The following is a 26,627-nucleotide window of genomic DNA, read 5'->3' as shown; positions in this document are numbered from 1 at the left end:
TGATTAATCTCCAACCATTTTCTTTTCATATTGCATCGTCAGTTTGCTTTTTTAACCTCTTGGGGCTAGGTGGGACGCTAGCGTGCCACCCGTGGTGCACTCCATCAACAGCAGGTGCATTTCAAGAGCGGCAAATTTGAATCCAAATAAATGTCAAAATTCAAATTTTTCAAAAATACAACTATGTTACACCATTTGAAAGATAAACATCTCCTTAATCTAACCACGTTTTACGATTTCAAAAAGGTTTTACGGCGAAAGCATAAATTTAGAGTATGTTAGGACAGTACATTTACAAGAGTTGTGTGTAATGTTTTGTCAAGTCAAAGACAGGGTCACCAAAACCATAAAACCAGCTAAAATGATGCACTAACCTTTTACAATCTCCATCAGATGACACTCCTAGGACATTATGTTAGACAATGCATGCATTTTTAGTTCTATCAAGTTCATATTTATATACAAAAACAGCGTTTTACTATGGCATTGATGTTGAGGAAATCGTTTCCCTCCAATAACCGGCAGTCAAGTCAGCGTCAGAAATTAAATAATTAAAATTAGAAAACATTGGTAAAATATTATATTGTCATTTAAAGAATTATAGATTTACATCTCTTGAACGCAATCAACTTGCCAGATTTAAAAATAACCTTACTGGGAAATCACACTTTGCAATAATCTGAGCACTGCGCCCAGAAAAATACGCGTTGCGATACAGACTAGACGTCATGTTGGGGAGATCTAAAATCGAAAATACTATGTAAATAATCCATTACCTTTGATTCTCTTCATCAGATGTCACTTCCAGGTATCACAGGTCCATAACGAATGTAGTTTTGTTCAAAAAAGCTCATCATTTATGTCCAAAAATCTCCGTCTCGTTAGCACATGATGTAAGCCAGCCGGACTTCTCGTCATGAACGAGGGGAAAAAATATATTTCCGTTCGTTCAAACATGTCAAACGTTGTATAGCATAAATCATTAGGGCCTTTTTTAACCAGAACATGAATAATATTCAAGGTGGACGAATGCATACTCTTTTATAACGTATTGGAACGAGGGTACCCAACATGAAGTAGCGCGCCAGGTGTCTAATGGGACATCACCGTTCCATGGCTCTTGTTCGGTCAGATCTCCCTCCAGAAGACTCAAAACACTTTGTAAAGGCTGGTGACATCTAGTGGAAGCAATAGGAAGTGCCAAAATATTCCTAAACCCCTGTGTTTTTCAATGGGATAGGTTTAAAGTCAATACAACACATCAGGTATCCACTTCCTGTCAGAAAATGTCTCAGGGTTTTGCCTGCCAAATGAGTTCTGTTATACTCACAGACACCATTCAAACAGTTTTGGAAACTTTAGAGTGTTTTCTATCCATATATAATAAGTATATGCATATTCTAGTTACTGGGTAGGATTAGTAACCAGATTAAATCGGGTACATTTTTTTTATCCAGACGTGCAAATGCTGCCCCCTAGACCCAACAGGTTAAAGCATCTCCCTTAATTTGGTTTTCGTATGTATGTTCACAGTCAGACTGTTAGAAAAAGTCAGACGTTTTGGATTTTTGCTGGCTATTCTGGCAATTGGCATATCCAACAGTCGATTACAAAGTCTCACCATGCATGCCTTCCATCTCAGCTCACAGGGTTCCCAACCCAGGTCCCCAGTTATTCCCAGTATAGGTGCAAACTTGTGGACACATAAAAAAAATTACCTACTGCTTTATTTCTGCTATATTTCTATAAAACCTGTATTTCTATGGAAGGCCGGGCAACGGTGGATAACCGTTACCTAAATAACTTATTAACTTAACTCATACCTTATTAACCGTTGAAAAGATTTGGTGGAATTCACAGGGAGGGGAGGGTTTGGGAATTTCTCTCAAACCTCCAAATTAAAATGGTTTTATTACTTGATTATTAATTATGATAATGATGCCGATATGTCTGTTTATGTATATATTTCACTTTATTATTAGAACATTCAAATTTACAGCAGTAAGGCAACAGTTTATACAATGACATAACGTGATAGTTCAGTGATTTTTGCATACTTAGATATTTGCTTCCTTACCTTGAAAGGACTTGGAGTGATTGCTAGTGTCCTGCTAGGTGACCTAAACTGGGACATGCCTCTTAAGGATCCGTCCCTTTAAAAAAAAAATTGTCACCTAAAATATTGTCACCTAGGATATGCCTATTCTTGATACCATTTGAAAGGAAACACTTTGAAGTTTGTGGAAATGTGAAATGAATGTAGGAGAATATAACACATTAGATATGGTAAAAGATAATAGAAAGAAAAAAACATGATTTTTGTACAATTATCTTTGAAATGCAAGAGAAAGGCCATAATGTATTATTCAAGGCCAGTCGCGATTTTGAGAAACCAGGGGAGACTAAACTAGCTGTTAATTGCTTAGTAGCGGTGAAGAGAACACTTTCCTGTACTAATTGCTGATTACCTAGGAGAGGAGAAACCACTCCCCCTCCAATACAGCCACTGATTACCAAAGCAAGTTACAAATCGCCCTGCCCCTTGATCCTGGTTTATGTGTCAACAATCATCTGCAAGTTATGAGCAGTCAGCTGTTCACACACCAACTAGGCTACTGGGAAGACAGGTAGGACTTAAAGTAGATGGCCATAGCTTGCAAAAAGACAGTAATAGACAATAGATCAAGACAAAAAATATACTTATCACACCTGGCGATATCAGGAGTCCTCTAGATATAAAAACTACCATGAAGTCTGAAAGACAGACTGAGTGGGCGGGGAGCTAGTAGGCTAAGTGGGTGGGGTGGTCACCTTGACTGACGGTTCTTTGAAAACGCCTATGTCAAGCAACATGGATGTGGTGTTGCAGTGAGATTATCTCCAGCAAATTTTCTGCTACACAATGCAAATCAAACAACATTGAAATTGCATGCAACATCCAATCCTATCATCCATCACATCATGGTTTCATAATTATACTTTTTTTATCCAAATGTTTGGTTATTGTAACAGCATCAATATAGACAGAGTGTTGGCTGTATAATTAAGCTAGCAAGCCTAAATGGAATTGTCAGCACTGTTATCAAGCTAGCTAGCTAGTTCATTTTGGACAATTTCAGTTGAAAATGTACAGCTTGAGGTCTGGGTACTTTTCATTAAATATACTGTGTATGTTGACTGCCAGACAATGTTCATATATCATGACTATCAACGATGTCAAGAAGTTTGTATGAATCTTATGTTTGATGTGTCTCTTGATGTAATGACATGACAACTGCATTGGAGTTTTGGGAAGCCCTTCCCTCGCTTTTGTTCTATGCTGGCTGTAGACCTAGCTAACACCAGACAGAAAAAAGCAAAAACCTATAAGTATCTTTTCCTTAGGGGAAACCTGTAATTATATTTGCTGACATGCTGCAGTAAAATTGACACCAGTTGACTAGCTACTTAGCTATGTAAACCACACCCCTCTGCAAAAACTCCTGCGATGTTGGTTACAAGGCGGTACCTATTTAAATGATGTAAGAGAATAATATGTTACCATTAGTGTATTCAAATGAGAGATTTTGTGATATCACAAAAAAATATATTTTAATAATCCCACCTCCTGAATCCAAGTTTTTGACATGTGGGAGTCGAACAGTAACTTGATGATCAAACTTTATCAATGTAGAAGCAAATACATTTTTTCCTACTTTGGTCATCCTGCTTTGATCTGGTTTTATCCAAATATCATCAAATTTGATGAAAAACATGATTTGGGCTGTGCAGGACCTCTTTAATCATAAATTTAAATAACTATTGTATGGCTTCCTGTTTCACTGGGGTATTAAAAAATAGGAAACACGCATGTAAAATCCAAATAACTCAAAAATGAAAAGAGACACATGGTTTTTGACTTTCATAAATCAGGCAATGGGTACGTAAAAACAACTGAAAAACTAAATATACCACTTACCACTATTAGGGCAACAATTAAGGAGTGTGTTGTGTTTAGCTAAACTTACTAAACACACAGTGAGGAAGATTGTTCGGGAGGCAAAGAAAAGTCCAAGGGCCACAGTTGGAGAAATACAGAACTTGGTCGCATCTTGGGGTCACCACATCTCGAAATCTAATATTAGATGCCACATCCATGCCAATAGGCTATTTGGAAGGGTTGCCATAAAAATGCCTTTATTGAGAGCAACCAACAAATGTAAACATCTAGAGTTTGCTAAATGTCATTGGCATTTGGATTGGAACCGGGTGCTAGTGTCAGATGAGATGAAAATAGAGCTCTTTCTCTACGCACAACAGTGGTGGGTTTGGCCTCGACAGAAGGATGCATATGTGGAAAATAACCTAATACCTACTGTAAAATATGGTGGTTGATCTTTGATGTTATTGGAGCTTTTTTGCTTCCCCTGGTCCTGGGGCCCTTTCTGAAGTCTACCAAGTAGTTTCATGAACTCTACCAAGTAGTAGGACATTTTAGCCAAAAATCTGGTTGCCTCTGCCGGGAGGCTGAAACTTGGCATCAAGTGGATCTTCCAGCAAGACAATGACCGCAGGCACACATCAAAGTCCACACAGAAATGTTTAATTGACCACAAAAGAAAAATGTTGCAATGGCCATCAGTCTCCAGACATGAACTCCATTGAAAACCTGTGGTTTGAATTGAGGAGGGCAGTCCATAAGTGCAGACTGAAGGATATCAACGTTCTGGAAAGTTTCTGTATAGTGGAATAGTCTAAGATCCCTCCCAGTGTGTTCTTATCATCTCATAAAACATTATAGAAAAAGGCTAAGTGACATTATTCTCACAAGGGGAGGATGTACAAAGTATTGAAAACAAGGGTGCAAATAATTTCGAAACTTTTTTTTGATTTATTTTATTACTTGTTGAACAAAATCTTTTTCTCAGAGCAATTTGTATTGCTCTGAGCAAAATGCTTCGGTTTGGCTGGCGCCTAACTGAATGAGTGTGCTCGCATACTCCTTTAAGAGACTTAAGCTAGAAAATCAAGAAAAAGCAGTGATAGTACTGTTTGTACACGTTGAGACGCCATAGCCACTTCCTCAAAAAAGTTTGAATTATTCTAAAATAACTCAAGAAATCTCATCATTTTGACGTTTTTGTCGAGTAGATCCTAAGAAGTTTGGTGCAGTATTTCTCAAGTCAAAAAATGTGCATGAAAACGATTCGTCTCTCGTTGAATGACAAACATTTAATTGAAGAATCCCTACTGTTGACAAATTACCGACGAAGGGGCGTAGACTTCAACTACCGATTTCGGCTTGCCTCAAGAAAAAATGGTGTGTGCATGAGCAGCTGAAAAAAACAGTAACAGTGTCTTCCCATGTTGTTGCAGGTAGCTCTGTATATCTGGGAGAATGGCCAAGGCCCTCGTCTGACGGCAATCCCAGAGCTGTGTACTGAGCCAGAACACTCTCCCACTGCCCAACACTGTGCTACCACCCTCAGCAGTCCTGCTCCCCTGTGTGTAGGTACCAAGTTGTGCATCACAGGTCCATTATTGACCACAGATCTGGGTTGAATAGTATATATATGTTTTCTTACTTGGTGCACTTGATTGGGGTTTAAACGGCATTGCACCAATGGAATAGTCCCAAAAGTGCCGATACATGCTTTTGGCCCAAATCTGCAACACCCCCCTGGTCTCACACAGGAACGATGATTATGTCGGTCTTTATGCATGCAAACTATCAGAGAGTTGGAGAGGAGTCTCAGGATTACTTCATTGTCCAAATCCTCTTTCTCCCTCAAGCGTTATTTTAGAGAACCCTATAATCTTCTTCCAGTACTTTACATTCCTGGATGAGACACTCTTCAGCAGGAAATTCCATGCTGCAATTCTGTTTCACTGTGTCGGGCAGCTGGCGTCCTCAAGAGCCGTGTTGGTATCACACCTTGTACCACTTTTCGTGATTCATGTGTCCAAAGAAAACAACAACACGGCCTGTTAAATCAAAATAACAAATAAATGAGAATTACAACCCTTGATGACTCCATCTTAACTTAATTCTATCCTATAAGGTTATTCAAGCAATAGTAAAATAGACTACAGACAAGTGTTCCCTCATTCAGGGGCAGCGATCTCTCTCTGTTCTTCTCGTGGTCCCAATCACACGTAGGACTGTTTACATAGCCAGTTTAAATCTCACCCATTTAAGTCTCTAGTCTTTTTAGTGAGAGTAATCAAGCCTCACCAGAAAGTCATAACAGAGGTCAGAGGTCATTCAACCCCATTAAGTGAGTGTTTCTTTCCCTGTACCTCAGACATTACTTAAAGATATTTCAAACATTTTGTGTATCAGGTTTACATTGGATTTTTCAGTACATTTCTTATCAAGAGAATGTATATGTGTGCAACCAAAACTCTGACAATAGATACTTTCATTTGTGTGCCCTTTAGGGTGTATCTTTTCTAACCTGTGAAAAACCAATTAAAACCAAAATAACTAGACCCCACACAATAAATCCGTATAAACACCACTAACAAATATTCATAACAGGTAAAAACAAACAAAATGGTTAGGCCTTACTTAATATGGGAGTTCCCTTAACAACTGAATCTGGGTAGCTTCATACAAACTCCCAAGGCACCTGCCTCAGAAAGCATTTGACATGATAAACATGTTAAAAAAAACTTGGTAGCAGACATTCCATCAGTCCTGGAAGAAAGAAAATAAACATGTACTTAGTTTGCACATCATAATCAGTCCAAAATATTCTTAATCTTAATTGAGTTCACTGTATCTTGGGCAGGAAGTCTTGATTAAGCCATGCCTACACAGAATTATACTTCAGACACATCAGATGATACGGTTTCCCGTAAGCTGAATAGGCACCTTCTAAAGTAAACAATCCCAGCGCCCCTCTCTTGTAATCTTAATATGTTTTACCTGTTGCATTGACATACCGTTTTGTACTAACTGTCCCTGAGACCTAAACTAGTCAAAATATGAAACCTGTTGTTTAACAAATCTGCTAGGACCTTCAAAAAGTTGGTGCTGGCTTAGCTTAATATTCGGTACTAAAACATTTATTTGAATCTACTTCAAATCTGAACACAGTTCCACGCAATGGAATCAAATTGTTTTAGATGACATTACATTTGATCTACCCAAACTATAGAATTTAAGTAATAATAATTGGAATTTGTCAAAAACTTATCTTATTCAATTCTTCATACCTCTGTCCCAAATTTCCCCACTGTGTCCCTTAGTCTGTTTGAGTTCAGTTAGTACTGGCTGCTATCTATTGTTCCACAAGAAATGTATCTCTAACCCAAACACCAGATGGTGGCCTCTAATATCAGTCCCAATGCTCAATCCCTCTGTTCGTAATGTGACCTTATATTGAGTGCTATCTGAAAGCCACTAATATTACCACTCACTTTGTTACTTTCACGAGTCTCCATGACTGTTTCCCTCAACTTGGATTCTCTTCTTCCCAATAGGAAGACGTTCTTAATCTCTACTGCTAATATACTTGGATCACTCTCAAACAATGTTCTGCTTTTCCCCCTATTGCAAGGTTTAAAACAAAACAAACATGATAACTTTCTCCATATTGGAATACATTGTTTATAATTTTGTCTACCCTAACTATGTTATTCTATATTTATTTCAAATTCCTGTTGGATATTCACTTTCTGCTTCACACTTATTAAATGTCTATTATTTTAAGATGAACATCTAATGCCCTGAATTTATAAAATACATCTGCTAATTCAGAAGGGACGAGATACACTTTGGAGGGAGCTTCCTTTTTTAGCTCTCGAGACAAGAATCTCTTTCTGGGATCAACTTTCACTATAACTGGGCTGGCACTGTCTATCAGTCCCTAATGGATGGTGTGCTCTGTCCATACTAAGTGTCTCCCTAGCAAGTTAAACTCTAGTAACCCATTATACATTCATACATTGTTACTTTATCAAATCTAGTAAACCATTATGCTATTAATTTCTCTGAATTATTTTAACACACTTACGTACGTCTACGTGTGAGTGTGCAAGTTGTATGTTATTATTATTTCCATTATTACTTCATCAAAACTCTAGTAACCCATGATACGCTTCATACAGTTGAAGTCGGATGTTTGCATACACCTTAGCCAACTACATTTAAACTCAGTTTTTCACAATTACTGACATTTAGTCCCAGTAAACATTCCCTGTCTTAGGTCAGTTAGGATCACCACTTTTATTTTAAGAATGTGAAATGTCAGAATAGTAGTTGAGAGAATGATTTATTTCAGCTTTTATTTCTTTCATCACATTCCCAGTGGGTCAGAAGTTTACATACACTCAATTAGTATTTGGTAGCATTGCATTTAAATTGTTTCACTTGGGTCAAACGTGTCTGGTAGCCTTCCACAAGCTTCCCACAATAAGTTGGGTGAATTTTGGCCCATTCCTCCAGACAGAGCTGATGTAACTGAGTCAGGTTTGTAGGCCTCCTTGCTCGCACATGCTTTTTCATTTCTGCCGACAAATGTTCTATAGGATTGAGGAGAGTGCTTTGTGATGGCCACTCCAATACCTTGACTTTGTTGTCCTTAAGCCATTTTGCCACAACTTTGGAAGAATGCTTGTGGTCATTGTCCATTTGGAAGACCCATTTGCCACAAGCTTTAACTTCCTGACTGATGCCTTGAGATGTTTTGTGAAGTGCACCAGTCCCTCCTGCTTCACGGTTGGGATGGTGTTCTTCGGCTTGCAAGCCTCCCCCTTTTCCTCCATACATAATGATGGTCATTATGGCCAAACAGTTATATTTTTGTTTCATCAGACCAGAAGACATTTCTCCAAAAAGTACGATCTATGTCCCCATGTGCAGTTGCAAACCGTAGTCTGGCTTTTTTTATGGTGGTTTTGGAGCAGCGGCCTTTAAGGCTATGTCAATATAGGACTCGTTTTACTGTGGATATAGGTACTTTTGAACCTGTTTCCTCCAACATCTTCACAAGGTCCTTTGCTATAGTTCTGGGATTGATCACCAAAGTACATTCATCTCTAGGAGACAGAACGCATCTCCTTCCTGAGCGGTATGACGACTGCGTGGTCCCATGGTGTTTATACTTACGTACTATTGTTTGTACAGATGAACGTGGTACCTTCAGGCATTTGAAAATTGTTCCGAAGGATGAACCAGACTTGTGGAGGTATACCATTTTTTTGGCTGATTTCTTTAGATTTTCCCATGATGTCAAGCAAAGAGGCACTGAGTTTGAAGGTAGGCCTTGAAATACATCCACAGGTAGACTTCCAATTGACTCAAATGATGCCAATTAGCCTATCAGAAGCTTCTAAAGCCATGACATTATTTTCTGGAATTTTCCAAGCTGTTTAATTAAAGGCACTGTCAACTTAGTGTATGTAAACTTCTGACCCACTGGAATTGTGATACAGTGAATTATAAGTGAAATAATCTGTCAGTAAACAATTGATGGAACAATTAATTGTGTCATGCACAAAGTAAATGTCCTAACCGACTTGCCAAATCTATAGTTTGTTAATTTAATTGCCCTTTTTTTCTCCATTTCCTGTCTGAATGACGTGCCCAAAGTAAACTGCCTGTAGCTCAGGCCCTGATGCCAGGATATGCATATAATTGGTACCATTGGAAGGAAAACCCTTTGAATTTGGTATAAATGTTAAAATAATGTAGGAGAATATAACACAATAGATATGGTATGAGATAATCCAAAGAAAAACCAACCGGAATTTATTTTCTTTTTTTTGTAGAGACTAGACTAGACTCTTAGAAATGCAAGAGAAAGGTCATATTGAAAGTTAGCTCCCTGGATGCAATTCCTATGGCTTCCACAGGGTGTCAGCAGTCTATGTTCAGGCTTGTAACTTCAAATAAGAAATTACAGTTTTAGTAGAAGGACACAGTCTTGGAAATTCGTGTTTGCGCACGCCATGAAGACATTAAGCACCTGCTAAAATCGGTTTCCTATTGAACATACTTCTTTCCGAAAGAAATATTATAGTTTGATTACATTTTAGGGTATATGAGGATTAAAGTGAAATGTATTTTGACTTGTTGAAACAAAGTTTAGGGGTAGATTTTCAGATTCATTTCTCTGCATGTTGAACGAGTGGATTACTCAAATCGATGGCGCCAACTAAACTGACTTTTTGGGATATAAAGAAGGATTTTATCTAACAAAACGACACTACATGTTATAGCTGGGGCCCTTTGGATGACAAATCAGAGGAAGATTTTCAAAAAGTAAGTGAATATTTAATATTTATATGTGAATGTATGAAACCTGTGCCGGTGGAAATATATTCTGATGTGGGGCGCCATCATCAAACAATCACATGGCATGTTTTCGCTCTAATAGCTACTGTAAATCGGACAGTGCAGTTAGATTAACAATAATTTAAGCTTTCAGCCGATATAAGACACTTATATGTACCTAAATGTTTAAAATCCATAATATTTATGATTATTTATTTGAATTGTGCGCCTTCCAGTTTCACCGGAAGTTGTCCCGCTAGCGGGACACCGATCCTTAAGAAGTTTTTAAACCTCATAAGGCTAGGGCTGATTTCAAGGTTTTACTGCTAACCTACAAAGCATTACATGGGCTTGCTCACACCTATCCCTCCGATTTGGTCCTGCCGTACATACCTACACATCCGCTATGGTCAAAACTGTTAGCTGCTCTGGCACCCCTATGGTGGAACAAGCTCCCTCACGACACCAGGACAGCGGAGTCGATCACCACCTTCCGGAGACACCTGAAACCCCACCTCTTTAACCTGTTGGGGCTAGGGGGCAGTATTTTCACGGCTGGATAAAAAAACGTACCCGATTTAATCTGGTTACTAATCCTACCCAGTAACTAGAATATGCATATACTTATTATATATGGATAGAAAACACCCTAAAGTTTCTAAAACTGTTTGAATGGTGTCTGTGAGTATCATTTGGCAGGCAAAACCCTGAGACATTTTCTGACAGGAAGTGGATACCTGATGTGTTGAATGACCTTTAAGCCTATGCCATTGAAACACACAGGGGTTGATTAATGTTTTGGCACTTCCTATTGCTTCCACTAGATGTCACCAGCCTTTACAAAGTGTTTTGAGTCTTTTACTGTGAGATCTGACCGAACAAGAGCCATGGAACGGTGATGGCCGATTAGACTCTGGCGCGCGAGTTCATGTTGGGTACCCTCGTTCAAATACGTTATAAAAGAGAATGCATTCGTCCACCTTGAATATTATTCATGTTCTGGTTAAAAAAGGCACTAATGATTTATGCTATACAACGTTTGACATGTTTGAACGAACGTAAATATATTTTTTCCCCTCGTTCATGACGAAAGTCCGGCTGGCTTAGATCATGTGCTAACAACACGGAGCTTTTTGGATATAAATGATGAGCTTTTTTGAACAAAACTACATTCGTTATGGACCTGGGATTCCTGGAAGTGACATCTGATGAAGAGAATCAAAGGTAATGGATTATTTACATAGTATTTTCGATTTTAGATCTCTCCAACATGGCCGTTTGTCTGTATAGCAAAGCATATTTTTCTGGGCGCAGTGCTCAGATTATTGCAAAGTGTGATTTCCCAGTAAGGTTATTTTTAAATCTGGCAAGTTGATTGCGTTCAAGAGATGTAAATCTATAATTCTTTAAATGACAATATAATATTTTACCAATGTTTTCTAATTTTAATTATTTAATTTGTGGTGCTGACTTGACTGCCGGTTATTGGAGGGAAACGATTTCCTCAACATCAATGCCATAGTAAAACGCTGTTTTTGGATATAAATATGAACTTGATAGAACTAAAAATGCATGCATTGTCTAACATAATGTCCTAGGAGTGTCATCTGATGGAGATTGTAAAAGGTTAGTGCATCATTTTAGCTGGTTTTATGGTTTGGTGACGCCTGTCTTTGAATTGACAAAACATTACACACAGCTATTGTCAATGTACTCTCCTAACATAATCTAACTTTATGCTTTCGCCGTAAAACCTTTTTGAAATCGGACAACGTGGTTAGATTAAGGAGATGTTTATCTTTCAAAGGGTGTAAGATAGTTGTATGTTTGAAAAATGTGAATTTTGACATTTATTTGGTTTCAAATTTGCCGCTCTTGAAATGCACCTGCTGTTGATAGGGTGCACCACGGGTGGCACGCTAGCGTCCCACATAGCCCCAAGAAGTTAAGGAATACCTGGGATAGGACAAAGTAATCCTTCTAACCCCCATCCCCTTAAAAGATTTAGATGCACTATTGTAAAGTGGTTGTTCCACTGGATATCATAAGGTGAATGCACCAATTTGTAAGTCGCTCTGGATAAGAGCGTCTGCTAAATGACTTAAATGTAAAAAATGTAAAAGACGCAGTCCTCCGTATTGTCCCTAGAATTTCTAAGCCAACAGCTGGATGCAGGGCTTTCTCCTATAGAGCTCCATTTTTATGGAATGATCTGCCTGTCCATGTGAGAGACGCGGACTCGGTTTCAAACTTTAACTTCTTGGGGCTATGTGGGACGCTAGCGTGCCACCCGTGGTGCACCCTATCAACAGCAGGTGCATTTCAAGAGCGGCAAATTTGAAACCAAATAAATGTCAAAATTCACATTTTTCAAACATACAACTATCTTACACCCTTTGAAAGATAAACATCTCCTTAATCTAACCACGTTGTCCGATTTCAAAAAGGTTTTACGGCGAAATCATAAAGTTAGATTATGTTAGGAGAGTACATTGACAATAGCTGTGTGTAATGTTTTGTCAATTCAAAGACAGGCGTCACCAAAACCATAAAACCAGCTAAAATGATGCACTAACCTTTTACAATCTCCATCAGATGACACTCCTAGGACATTATGTTAGACAATAAATGCATTTTTAGTTCTATCAAGTTCATATTTATATCCAAAAACAGCGGTTTACTATGGCGTTGATGTTCAGGAAATCGTTTCCCTCCAATAACCGGCAGTCAAGTCAGCACCACAAATTAAATAATTAAAATTAGAAAACATTGGTAAGATATTATATTGTCATTTAAAGAATTATAGATTTACATCTCTTGAACGCAATCAACTTGCCAGATTTAAAAATAACCTTACTGGGAAATCACACTTTGCAATAATCTGAGCACTGCGCCCAGAAAAATACGCTTTGCTATACAGACAAACGGCCATGTTGGAGAGATCTAAAATCGAAAATACTATGTAAATAATCCATTACCTTTGATTCTCTTCATCAGATGTCACTTCCAGGAATCCCAGGTCCATAACGAATGTAGTTTTGTTCAAAAAAGCTCATCATTTATGTCCAAAAAGCTCCGTGTTGTTAGCACATGATCTAAGCCAGCCGGACTTCTCGTCAGGAACGAGGGGAAAAAATATATTTACGTTCGTTCAAACATGTCAAACGTTGTATAGCATAAATCATTAGTGCCTTTTTTAACCAGAACATGAATAATATTCAAGGTGGACGAATGCATTCTCTTTTATAACGTATTGGAACGAGGGTACCCAACATGAACTTGCGCGCCAGAGTCTAATCGGCCATCACCGTTCCAAGGCTCTTGTTCGGTCAGATCTCACAGTAAAAGACTCAAAACACTTTGTAAAGGCTGGTGACATCTAGTGGAAGCAATAGGAAGTGCCAAAACATTAATCAACCCCTGTGTGTTTCAATGGCATAGGCTTAAAGGTAATTCAACACATCAGGTATCCACTTCCTGTCAGAAAATGTCTCAGGGTTTTGCCTGCCAAATGAGTTCTGTTATACTCACAGACACCATTCAAACAGTTTTAGAAACTTTAGGGTGTTTTCTATCCATATATAATAAGTATATGCATATTCTAGTTACTGGGTAGGATTAGTAACCAGATTAAATCGGGTACGTTTTTTTATCCAGCCGTGAAAATACTGCCCCCAGCCCCAACAGGTTAAGTCTTTACTGAAGACTCATCTCTTCAGTAGGTCCTATGATTGAGTGTAGTGTGGCCCTGGGGTGCGAAGATGAACAGAAAGAAACTGGAGGGACGAACTGTCCTTGCTGTCTCTGTCTCTGCCTCGCCAGCTCACCTCTCTCCACTGGGATTCTCTGCCTCTGACCCTATTACGGGGGCTGAGTCACTGGCTTACTCGTGATCTTCCATGCCGTCCCTAAGAGGGTTGAGTCACAGACATGAACTTCCTGTCTGGTTTTGCTCCCCCTCAGGCTCGTGCGGTGGAGTAGATCTTTGTGGGCTATACTCAGCCTACTCATGGTAGTAAGTCTGTTGGTATCCCTCTAGTGGTGTGGGGGCTGTGCTTTGGCAAAGTGGGTGGGGTTATATCCTGCCTGTTTGGCCCTGTCCGGGGCTATCATCAGACGGGGTCACAGTGTCCCCCGACCCACCCCGTCTCAGTCTCCAGTATCTATGCTGCAATAGTCTATGTGCAGGGGGGCTTGGGTCAGTCTGTTAAGTCAGGAGAATTTCACCAGATATATCTGGTGTCCTGTGTGAATTTAAGTATGCTCCTTCTAATTCTCCTTCTCTCCCTTCCTTCCCAGAGGACCTGAGCCCTAGGATCATGCCTCAGGACTGCCTGGCCTGATGACTCCTGGCTGTCCCCAGTCCACCTGGTCGTGCTGCTGCTCCAGTTTCAACTGTTCTGCTTGCGACTAGGGAACCCTGACCTGTTTACAGGATATGCTACCTATCCAGGACCTGCTGTTTTTGACTCTCTCTCTCTCTCTCTCTCTCTCTACCGCACCAGCTTTCTCGACCTCTGAATGCTTGGCTATGAAAAATCAACTGACATTTACTCCTGAGGCACTGACCTGTTGCACCCTCTACAACCACTGTGATTATTATCCTGCTGGTCATCTATGAACATTTGAATATCAAGTAGAAATATCTGGCCTTAATGGCTATGTACTCTTAAAATCTCCACCCGGCACAGCCAGAAGAGGACTGGCCACCCCTTAGAGCCTGGTTCCTCTCTAGGTTCCTTCCTAGGTTCCTGCCTTTCTAGGGAGTCTTTTCTAGCCACTGTGCTTCTACATCTGCATTGCTTGCTGTTTGGGGTTTTAGGCTGGGTTTCTCTATAGCACTTTGTGACATCTGCTGATGTAAAAAGGGCTTTATGAATAAATGTAGTTGATTGATTGCTAGAGCCGATGGGCAGTGGTGGACTTAGGTATTTACATCCACAACCCCCCCATGTGCATCTTCAACGATTCCTAAATACCTCCAATAATAATAACACTTGTGCTATTATCAGTGGTTCAGACCACGTAGACATTTGTCATTACGTCCTATGCCTCATATGTATCTTCAATGATTCTCTTTCTGCTTCTTCCTATGCATATAAAACACCCCGTGCTCAATGACACTCGTGCTAGTAGTCCCAGACTACGATGGGTGGTGGTGGACGGAATCCCTAGATAACCATAGTTAGCGTTATAGATCGAAAAACGTCTTTCACACAGCTCTCATTCACTCAGAAGCTAAATTTCATTCCTTTAATTATCCAAATTTCAAGCCACTTATTATCCAAATTTCAATCAATCAGCTTATCCAAATTTCATCCTCTTGTTATGCAAATTTTTATCAGTTTAACATGTCCTTTCCACTCTCACACCAACTTTCACATCCACATTTACTCCCAAACACACTCGGTAATCTCCATTATTACCCATTTGCACCATATGTATCTTTCACAAACTATTAGAAGTGGCTGCAGACCACTTAGACACTTCTCCTATAAATGCCTACAGACAGCTGTCAGCGGGGCTTTCCATGGTACCGTTACGCCCATGCTCTAGTCTTCTCATAAGACTAGTGAATAGCCTTTCTCTCTATAAGACTATGGGTACCTTATTATGCGTTATTCGCCTTTATTTTATTTGTTTTATTATAATATTTCTTTTACACATTCATTTAAATTGACTTGAAGACAGTCCCTCAATTGTTCGCGGATGATGTGTCTCCTCCTGGGCAGCTCACCGTAAGGGTCCGGTTTGGGCGGGTCTCATCCTCTTTTGGTCAGACGGGTGTGTGCCACCGGTTTTCCTCACAGACCCCCACTGGAAAGCTCTGCAGGCAGAATCAATCATCCTGTTCTTGACGCCAAATTTTTGTGGAAATTCTTCACAGGGACGTTCAAAGTCAATCTTCAATGAATCATTGTTTATTAACAGTGTGGCGTACAGCTGGTCAGCCACCAGGGGGAGACTCGTCGAGGACTGCAAACCCATGGAGAAACGGCTGGGGTAGGGCCGACCCGTCCCCAACGACCCCAGGTAGATGGAGACCAAAGGAGGTGTTTTGAGTGTGGCGCATTGCCTGAAATTGCCCGGGTCGAGAGGAGTAGATGCCATCAGCTAGCCCTGGCGGCGAGGTGGGTCACGCCGTGAAATATGTCACCTCCTGTTGGGCGCACCCAGAATCAACTGCACCCATGATCCCGGTGAAGGTTGACGGACACGACACGGAAGCGCTATTGGACTCCGGAAGTATGGTTACGCTCGTAACCACGAGCCTGCTGAACCGGGAGACCAAAAGGAGTAGGGAGGTCCATTTCCTGTGTTCACGGTGACACAAAGCGGTATCCAACCGTATGGACCACCATCGTGACGCCACAAGGGAGCTGCCAGATGACGGTGGGTGCAGTGCCAGAGCTGCCGGTACCTCTCCTAGTGGGATGGGATTGTCCACTGTTCGCGGCCCTATGGGGGCATGAGTTGAGGTAGAAGGTACGAGCCGGCCTAAGAAGAAAGCGGGGATGACCAATATCCTGTGCGGCCCGGAAGCAACCGGTTAACCAGCATGGGTCTACGGCTCCGGAGTCGGAGGGGGCACCGGAACTTTAATAAACGCTCAAACAGATGCTGCGGAAGGTCATCGAGCAGGATGGGAAGAACCAGGACGAGCTACTACCCCACCTAATGTTCTCAATCCGAGAAGGGCCGCACGACCCTCATTGAACACCACATCCATACCCGGCCCGTGAAACGGTAAGAAAGAGTCCATATCGGATTCCGGAGGCCCGAAGGAAGGCCATGAAACAAGAAGTGGAGGCTATGCTGAGGATGGGGTTCATTGAAAAGTCCCACAGTGCATGGTGCAGCCCCATTGTGTTGGTGCCCAAACCGGACGGTAGCCTCTGCTTCTGTAACGATTTCCGGGGGGTGAACGACATCAGCTTGTTCAACACATATCCCATGCCGAGGGTGGACGAGCTCATCGACCGATTGGGAAAGGACCGGTACATCAGCTCCCTTGAACCTGACCAAAGGATATTGGCAGGTACCATTGGCAGCCTCCTCCCGGGAGAAGACGGCGTTTTCGACACCAGACGGTTGTATCAGTACCGGGTGCTCCCGTTCGGATCTCCATGGCGCCCTGCCCACATTTCAACGGCTGATGAACAAAGTACTTCGACCCCACCAGCTGTACGCAGCAGCCTATTTGGATGACATCATCATCCACAGCCAAGTTTGGGAAGAGCACTTGACGTGCCTCCAGGCGGTGCTGGATGCGCTCAGACAAGCCGGGTTGACCGCGAACCCCGAAGAAGTGCAAAGTAGGTTTCGAGGAGGTGGAGTACCTGGGGTACTTGATCGGACGGGGGAACATCAAGCCCCAGGAGAGGAAGGTTCATGTGGTGCGTGACTGGCCCGTTCCACGCACCAAGACACAGGTCAAGTCCTTCCTGGGACTGGCAGGATACTATAGCCAATTTATCCCCAACATTGCGGCTATAGCTTCCCCCTTCACCGATCTAACCAGGGCCCGCCTCCCGAAATCAGTGAAATGGACAAACGAGACAGAAGCGCTGTGCTCCCATCCTATTCTCGTAACGCCTGATTTCCAGGTGCTGATGGTGGTCCAGACGGATGCGTGTGATACGGGACTAGGCGCCGTTCTGTCACAGATACACGATGGGGAGGAGCACCCCATCATGTACATCAGCAGAAAGCTGGTTCCTAGAGTGAAAAAGTACTTCATCTTGGATAAAGAGTGTCTAGCGGTGAAGTGGGTGCTAAACACTCAACTATTACCTGTTGTGTACCCACTTCACCCTGGTCACGGAGCATGCTCCCCTGGTCTGGATGGCTGCCAGGGGAAAGGACACAAACGATCGGGTTACCAGGTGGTTCTTGTACCTTCAACGCTTCTCTTTTTCTGTTGTGCACAGGTCAGGGGCGAAGCATGAAAACGTAGATGCCCTATCGAGAAGGGAGACGTACTTCGCACTGACGACAGTCCCTTCCGACACATAGCTGTGTGGCGTACAGCTGGTCAGCCACCAGGGGGAGACTTGTCGAGGCCTGGTGACAGACGGAGTATACATCATGAGGCGATGATTTCATCTGCTGGACGTGCCAGGTCTCGACGGGCTCTCTGCCCAGGACTAATTGGGGGCTGATTTGGGAGTTTGTGAGTAATCAAGGGCTGATTGCTCACCAGCTGTACAAGCCCCATAAAGCTGCCAGAAGGGCAGCACACAGGGGAGGACTGGGGGAAGTAAGGTGACTTCCATGTAGTTGGAGACGGTGCCCGAGCTAAGACGAGGGAGTTTGAGTTTATGTGCCCGACAGGATACAGCAAGACCCAGAGCCCAGAAGACGGTATCCCGGATAGGGTCTCATGGGGAGACCTATCCTTTTCTTTTGATTTATTATTTAATAAACACCCTTGAAACCGAGCTAATCATACTCTGTCTGTGTCTGATCTGTGTAAACGTCTTGACCCAACCCCCTGGTCTGCCACAACAGGTAACTGGAGAGGTTCCAACAAACTTGATGCACCATAGTACGCATCTGTCAGGAGCTCTTCTGGGGCAGTCCCGTTAGATTTCTTATATACTGCAGACAAGTTATATTTGCATGATTTAGCTTATTCATGATTCATAATTAATTCATCATTAACGTTTGCTTCATTCATGTGACTCACCAATACCGGTTCATGCATGTGACAGACCAATACCTGATGAGGCTTCTTCTCTAATTTTTTATTTATTTATTTTATTTCACCTTTATTTAACCAGGTAGGCTAGTTGAGAACAAGTTCTCATTTGCAACTACGACCTGGCCAAGATAAAGCATAGCAATTTGACACGTACAACAACACAGAGTTACACATGGAATAAACAAAACATACAGTCAATAATACAGTAGAACAAAAGAAAACAAAAAGTCTATATACAGTGAGTGCAAATGAGGTGAGGCAATAAATAGACCATGGTGGCGAATTAATTACAATATAGCAATTAAACACTGGAATGGTAGATGTGCAGAAGATGAATGTGCAAGTAGAGATACTGGAGTGCAAAGGAGCAAGATAAATACAGTATGGGGATGAGGTAGGTACAGTGGGGCAAAAAAGTATTTAGTCAGCCACCAATTGTGCAAGTTCTCCCACTTAAAAAGATGAGAGAGGCCTGTAATTTTCATCATAGGTACACTTCAACTATGACGGACAAAATGAGAAAAAAAAATCCAGAAAATCACATTGTAGGATTTTTAATGAATTTATTTGCAAATTATGGTGGAAAATAAGTGTTTGGTCAATAACAAAATACTCAATACTTTGTTATATACCCTTTGTTGGCAATGACACAGGTCAAACGTTTTCTGTAAGTCTTCACAAGGTTTTCACACACTGTTGCTGGTATTTTGGCCCATTCCTCCATGCAGATCTCCTCTAGAGCAGTGATGTTTTGGGGCTGTAGCTGGGCAACACGGACTTTCAACTCCCTCCAAAGATTTTCTATGGGGTTGAGATCTGGAGACTGGCTAGGCCACTCCAGGACCTTGAAATGCTTCTTATGAAGCCACTCCTTCGTTGCCCGGGCGGTGTGTTTGGGATCATTGTCATGCTGAAAGACCCAGCCACGTTTCATCTTCAATGCCCTTGCTGATGGAAGGAGGTTTTCACTCAAAATCTCACGATACATGGCCCCATTCATTCTTTCCTTTACACGGATCAGTCGTCCTGGTCCCTTTGCAGAAAAACAGCCCCAAAGCATGATGTTTCCACCCCCATGCTTCACAGTAGGTATGGTGTTCTTTGGATGCAACTCAGCATTCTTTGTCCTCCAAACACGACGAGTTGAGTTTTTACCAAAAAGTTCTATTTTGGTTTCATCTGACCATATGACATTCTCCCAATCCTCTTCTGGATCATCCAAATGCTCTCTAGCAAAATTCAGACGGGCCTGGACATGTACTGGCTTAAGCAAGGGGACACGTTTGGCACTGCAGGATTTGAGTCCCTGGCGGCGTAGTGTGTTACTGATGGTAGCCTTTGTTACTTTGGTCCCAGCTCTCTGCAGGTCATTCACTAGGTCCCCCCGTGTGGTTCTGAGATTTTTGCTCACCGTTCTTGTGATCATTTTGACCCCACGGGGTGAGATCTTGCGTGGAGCCCCAGATCGAGGGAGATTATCAGTGGTCTTGTATGTCTTCCATTTCCTAATAATTGCTCCCACAGTTGGTTTCTTCAAACCAAGCTGCTTACCTATTGCAGATTCAGTCTTCCCAGCCTGGTGCAGGTCTACAATTCTGTTTCCCAGCCGATTCTAGATTGAATTTTGGATTGGAGATGCTTAATGCGAGTCTGGAAGGAGAGTTTACAGTCTAACCAGACACCCAGGTATTTGTAGTTGTCCACGTATTCTAAGTCAGAGCCGTCCAGAGTAGTGATGCTAGACGGGCGAGCAGGTGCGGGCAGTGATCGATTGAATAGCATGCATTTAGTTTTACCTGCGTTTAAGAGCAGTTGGAGGCCACGGAAGGAGAGTTGTATGGCATTGAAGCTCATCTGGAGGTTAGTTAACACAGTGTCCAAAGAGGGGCCAGAAGTATACAGAATGGTGTCGTCTGCGCTGAGACCTTGAAACTGATATCTTTCTTTCTCAAAACAAAGGTCTCGGCGTACTGCTAAATTGCAGACACTGATAGTGAGGATTCATTCAATCAGTCACTAGCATGAACACAGAAATTGGTTATTAGAAAAGCACGAACATAAAATGTTCATCACATACGCTTTCTCCTTCTCTCATTCCCCTTAGGGAGAGAGATCCAGGGCTATTTTGTATCTCTCTCTCCAGTTAGTCTTTCTTCTATCCTTCCTCCCTCCTACCCCTAGTCCCTCATTTTAATTGAAATTACAATTTTTTATTTAATTACGTTTTAATTACATTTTTTGTCATTTAGCAGATGCTCTTATCCAGAGCGAGTGCATACATTTTCATAATTTCATAACTCCCTCCTACCCTTTCTCCCCCTCTCATTTCTGCCTAACCTGGCTTGTTCCTTTTATTCTCTCTTCTATTTTTCCTCCCTCCTATCCTTTCTCACCATTTCATCTCTGACTATGCTGGCTCTCTCCTTTTAGTCTTCCTCCTACCCTTCCTCCCTCCTACCCTTTCTCCACGTCATCTTCCCACTAACCTGGTTGTTGCCAGAACTCTAATATGCCGAGAAGATGGTGATAACACATTGGGTGTGTCCCAAATTCCACCCTGGCCCTGCTCAAAAGTAGTGCACCACATGGGGAATAGTGTGCCGTTTGAGATGCAGCCATAAAGCAGAAGGCCTTGAGCCTCACAGAGAGGCCTCATCAGCCTGAGAGCCATAGACAGACAGGCAGGAGACCTGAGCACTTAAATAAAGACGGCCAATTCACATTTCACTCTCAACTAATAACCTAATAATACCGCATGTGTCATCTTGAGGAGATATTGAAATATTCACGAGGACAATTCAACACGGGGCAGGGAATTTGAAAAATTCACCATCTCAATAATGCTTCAACAATGATAACAGCTCCCCTCTTAGGATGTATGTTCCTTAAATAGGGTGCAGTGTTTTTCCTGACCACGTGACCTGACCAGGAAAAACTCCCTAAAATATGTCTTATTTATTTATTTATTTATTTTTTTACAGGGGGAGCCTGTAAAGAAGGAAGACATCTTTGTCGCTGTGAAAACTTGTAAGAAGTTTCACACTGAGAGGGGTGAGTCAGATCTTTGAAGTTCATCTGAAGCTCTGGGGTCCATAATGGGTCCAGAATGTTCGTAAAATATTAATGTCAACATTTTCAATATTCTTCTAAAAGAGTGTATTTTTAGCCTTTGAGATGTGTGCCTGGTAAAGTGCTGAATCTGTCAGGTCTGGTTTAACTCTCAGCACAAGATGTCAGTCACAAACTTGCTTTGACTTGGCTGTTTGAATTTCGGAAGCACCCGGAAAATTCTACATCAGCTCCAGCTGACAAGTCGGTCACAGCTAATTGTTCTGATTATAATAATTAAATAATGTTTATTTCAAAAAGTTCTGTAAAAGACAAGTTATATGTTTTTAATATTCATAATTAATAATGCTGTAAGTTTTCTGTGTACAGAAGCCTGATTATTCTTACTATGGTAGTGTGGAAGTGTTGAGCTGTATTGTTTTACCTGTCATCCTTTTGTCCTGCCCCAGTCCCAGTGGTGAAGAAGACGTGGGAGAGAGAGGCATTTCTGTTGGAGTATTACAGTGACCACACTGACCCTTCCATACCTACCATCGACCTAGGAGTCCCCAACACAGAGAGAGGTGAGTTAGTCCAGGGCCTGCATCCATAAAATGTCTCAGAGTTGGAGTGCTAATCTAGGATCACTTTTGCCTAATTTAGATATTAATAATTATTAAGATTACATGGACGGGGAGGACCTGATCCTAGATCAGCACACTTAATCTGAGATGCAATGTGAATACAGGCCCTACTCCCATCCACATATCCACTCTAGTTAGGACCTGTTGCATTTGAGACAATTTGATGCAATTTCAAAAGCACAGTTGAAAAGTTCAGAGTTGATTTTGTTCAAAGATAAAGATCGCTAAATAATGTGTATGAAGCTAAGATTCAGTCTGACAAACTCTGGCAGATGGCAAGTCTGATGCTACAGGTACAACAAGGCATGTTATACCAGTCTACCAATTGCACTACACGTTATATTGTGTTGTTATTAGTTAATAAAGCATAATTTGGCTTCCTGTCTGATCCTGCTCTCATAACATTTGGGATGCAACAAAGGGCTGTGGGAACATTATGTGCCTCTGTTTTGCCACTGCTTTTTCATGAGGTTGTTAATTGGGTGTCTTGTCTGTGACTGAGAATGCGCAATCTGCGCATTTACTAAAATGTCAGCTCTCATCTTTTCCACGGTTCTCAATGTCAAACGACGAAAGCCGGATTGTTTGTTTTTTCATGATTGCGACCTGGGTCATTTTAATTCAGGATTCTTGTGACAGACTGCATCCATTGAAGTGTAAGAGATAGTATCAATGTCAGCATGACTTCAGGTAGACCTGTTAATAATGTCGAATATGCCCACAGTAGCAGGAATTTGAATATGGTGGCTCGATCAGATTTTGTATGATTTGATAGATTTAGTCTTAAATACTATGAATGAATATAGAAGGGTTCAAGTAAACTCTGAGTCTTAAGATACTGTAAGATTTCGATAAGATTTAGCCTTATCAGGTGGAAATGCCCAACTTTTAGGATGGTTTTGGAATTAATATGGAAACCTCCGATTCAACCAGTACCACTGCTCTGCGAGTAAATTACTGTTATTGACTTGAGTTTTATAGAAGAGTTCAAGTAAACTCCGAATAGGGTTGTTAGCTATCAACCTTGCTCTCATCTGATTTTATCTTATGACAATTTCACCTATCAACTCTCCAATGGGAAAGGGGCAGGGGAAGGGAATAGTGTGTAATGGAATGCTTGTGCTGTAATATGCAGTAAATCAGTGTATCTGGAACAGATGAAGCCAACACTCTTTCTTTCACGCACAATCCAACAGAGCCGGGGCTGTGTAATCACCCTAATTATCATTATTCAACGGCACGCTAAATCGGATATCAAAAACCTTGGTTGGCCTTGGCGTAGCGCTGCATGGAAAGCTCATTCACCACTCTGTCATTCCAAATGGCACCCTATTCCCTACATAATGCACTACTTTTGACCAGACACTTATTTCATTTGTGTCTACATTCAACTGGTAAAAGTTGATTGTCATATGATTAAGAGAAAATAATCCCTATTAGGGTGTGATGCCTGGCCTTAAAAGGGGCAGCTCCCTCTTTTAATGTTGATGTCTATTTAACAGACTGTTAAATTCTGTTAAATAGCCATCACTAACACATTAGAGGCTGCTGCCATATATACGTATACTTGGAATCACTGGTCACTTTAATAATGGAACACTAGTCACTTTAATAATGTTTACATATTTTGCATTACTCATCTCATGTATATACTGTATTCTATCCTATTCTACTGTATCTACAGTTGAAGTCGGAAGTTTACATACACTTAGGTTGGAGTCATTAATAAATCCTCTTGGAACGCTCGTCCCGTATGCGGGATCAACATCCAGCGTAAAATCATTTCGCCATATTCATAACGGAACAATCGGAAAATTTCATTTTTTATTTTTCAAATATAGGACTATTTTATATCGTTTTATAGATACGCCTCTCCTGAATCGAACCACGTTGTCCGATTTCAAAAAGGCTTTACAGCAAAAGCAAAACATTAGATAATGTTAGAGGAGTATATTGTCAAAGTATTCACATAGCCATTTTCCGACCAACCACATGCATCACAAATAACCAAAAAACAGCTAAATGCAGCACTAACCTTTGACAATCTTCATCAGATGACACTCCTAGGACATCATGTTACACAATACATGTATTCTTTTGTTCGATAAAGTTCATATTTATATATAAAAACAGCATTTTACATCCGCGCGTGACGTTGAGAAACTATTTTCCCTCAAATGCATCCGATGAATCAGCACTACAATGTACTAAATTACTATTCGAAAACATTTTTAAAATGTAATATTGTCATTCAAAGAATTATAGATGAACATCTCGTGAAAGCACCTGCATTGCCAGATTTAAAAATAACTTTACTGGGAAATCGCACTTTGCAATAAAAGGGGATGCTATACTCAGAAAAATAGGCTAGCAATACAGGTCTGCGCCATCTTGGAACAATCGAATATCAAATCTACTCTTGTATACTATTGTAAATACTCCCTTACCTTTGATTATCTTCATCAGAAGGCACTTTCAGGAATCCCAGGTCCACAACAAATGTAGTTTTGTTCGAAAAAGTTACTAATTTATGTCCCAATAGCTTCTTCTTGTTAGCGCGTTCCGAAGGCTACACAAAATGTTCCGTCGTGCGCGGGACTTCTCATCACGAAAGCGCAAAAAAAATAATATTTAAGTTCGTTCAAACATGTCAAACGTTGTATAACATAAATCATTAGGGCCTTTTTCAACCAGAGCTTCAATAATATTCCATGGGGACAGTTGCATTGTCTTTCAAAACGTTTCGAAAGGGGAGGGTAGCCAGGGGCGTCCGCGTCATAATGGTAATGGCCCTCCCCATGTGACCAAGATCAATAGCCTCTCATTCGGTCAGTTTGTACTGTAGAAGACTCAAAGTGGAAGCCATAGGAAGTGCTCAATGAATCCTAACTCACGGTGTGATTTATAGGCAAAGTGCTGAAGTTGAGTCCGCAAATCAGATTTCCACATCCTGTTAGAAACTGTCTCGGGGTTTTGACTGCCATATGAGTTCTGTTATACTCAGACACCATTCAAACAGTTTTAGAAACTTTAGGGTGTTTTCTATCCACATCTATTAATTATATGCATATCCTAGCTTCTGAGTTTGAGTAGGAGGCCGTTTAAAATGGGCACGTATTTTTTTCAAAAATCGCTGTAGCGCCCTCTATCCTGGGCGTGCGTCAAGAGGTTTAAAACTCGTTTTTCAACCACTCCACAAATTTATTGTTAACAAACTATAGTTTTTACAAGTCGGTTAGGACATCTACTTGGTGCATGACGCAAGTAATTTTTCCAATAATTGTTTACAGACAGATTATTTCACTTATAATTCACTGCATCACAATTCCAGTGGGTCAGACATTTACATACACTAAGTTGACTGTGCCTTGAAACATCTTGGAACATCAAAATGATGGCATGGCTTTATAAGCTTCTGATAGGCTAATTGACATCATTTGAGTCAATTGGAGGTGTACCAAGGATGTATTTCAAGGTCTACTTTCAAACTCGGTGCCTATTTGCTTGACATCAAAGGAAAATCTAAAGAAATCAGCCAAGACCTCAAAAAAACTGTAGACCTCAACAAGTCTGGTTCATCCTTGGGAGCAATTTCCAAATGCCTGAAGGTACCACGTTCATCTGTACAAACAATAGTACGCAAGTATAAACACCATGGGACCACTCAGTCGCCATACCGCTCAGGAAGGAGAGGCGTTCTGTCTCCTAGAGATGAACGTACTTTGGTGCAAAAAGTGCAAATCAATCCCAGAACAACAGCAAAAGACCTTGTGAAGATGCTGGAGGAAACAGGTACAAAAGTATCTATATCCACAGTAAAACGAGTCCTATATCGACATAATCTGAAAGGCCGCTCAGCAAGGAAGAAGCCACTGCTCCAAAACCGCCCTAAAAAAGCCAGACTACGGTTTGCAACTGCAAATGGGGACAAATATCGTACTTTTTGGAGAAATGTCCTCTGGTCTGATGA

At 41.2% G+C, this 26,627-nt stretch overlaps 1 protein-coding gene across 1 annotated transcript in view; it reads left to right on the top strand.

Moving 5' to 3' along the window:
- Positions 1–26,627, top strand: part of b3glt (Beta-1,3-glucosyltransferase) — a gene marked incomplete at its 5' end in the record, with an annotated part of 80,790 nt that overhangs the window by 30,406 nt on the left and 23,757 nt on the right. Inside the window, 3 exon segments of the mRNA NM_001173800.1 lie at positions 5,356–5,487; positions 21,947–22,016; positions 22,484–22,597. Coding sequence (NP_001167271.1) covers positions 5,356–5,487; positions 21,947–22,016; positions 22,484–22,597 — 316 coding nt within the window.

The sequence above is a fragment of the Salmo salar genome, chromosome ssa20, assembly GCF_905237065.1.
Source record: "Salmo salar chromosome ssa20, Ssal_v3.1, whole genome shotgun sequence".
Taxonomy (NCBI): Eukaryota; Metazoa; Chordata; class Actinopteri; order Salmoniformes; family Salmonidae; genus Salmo; species Salmo salar.
The sequence above is the reverse complement of the archived record's forward strand: the minus strand, read 5'-3'. Positions and strand labels throughout refer to the sequence as shown.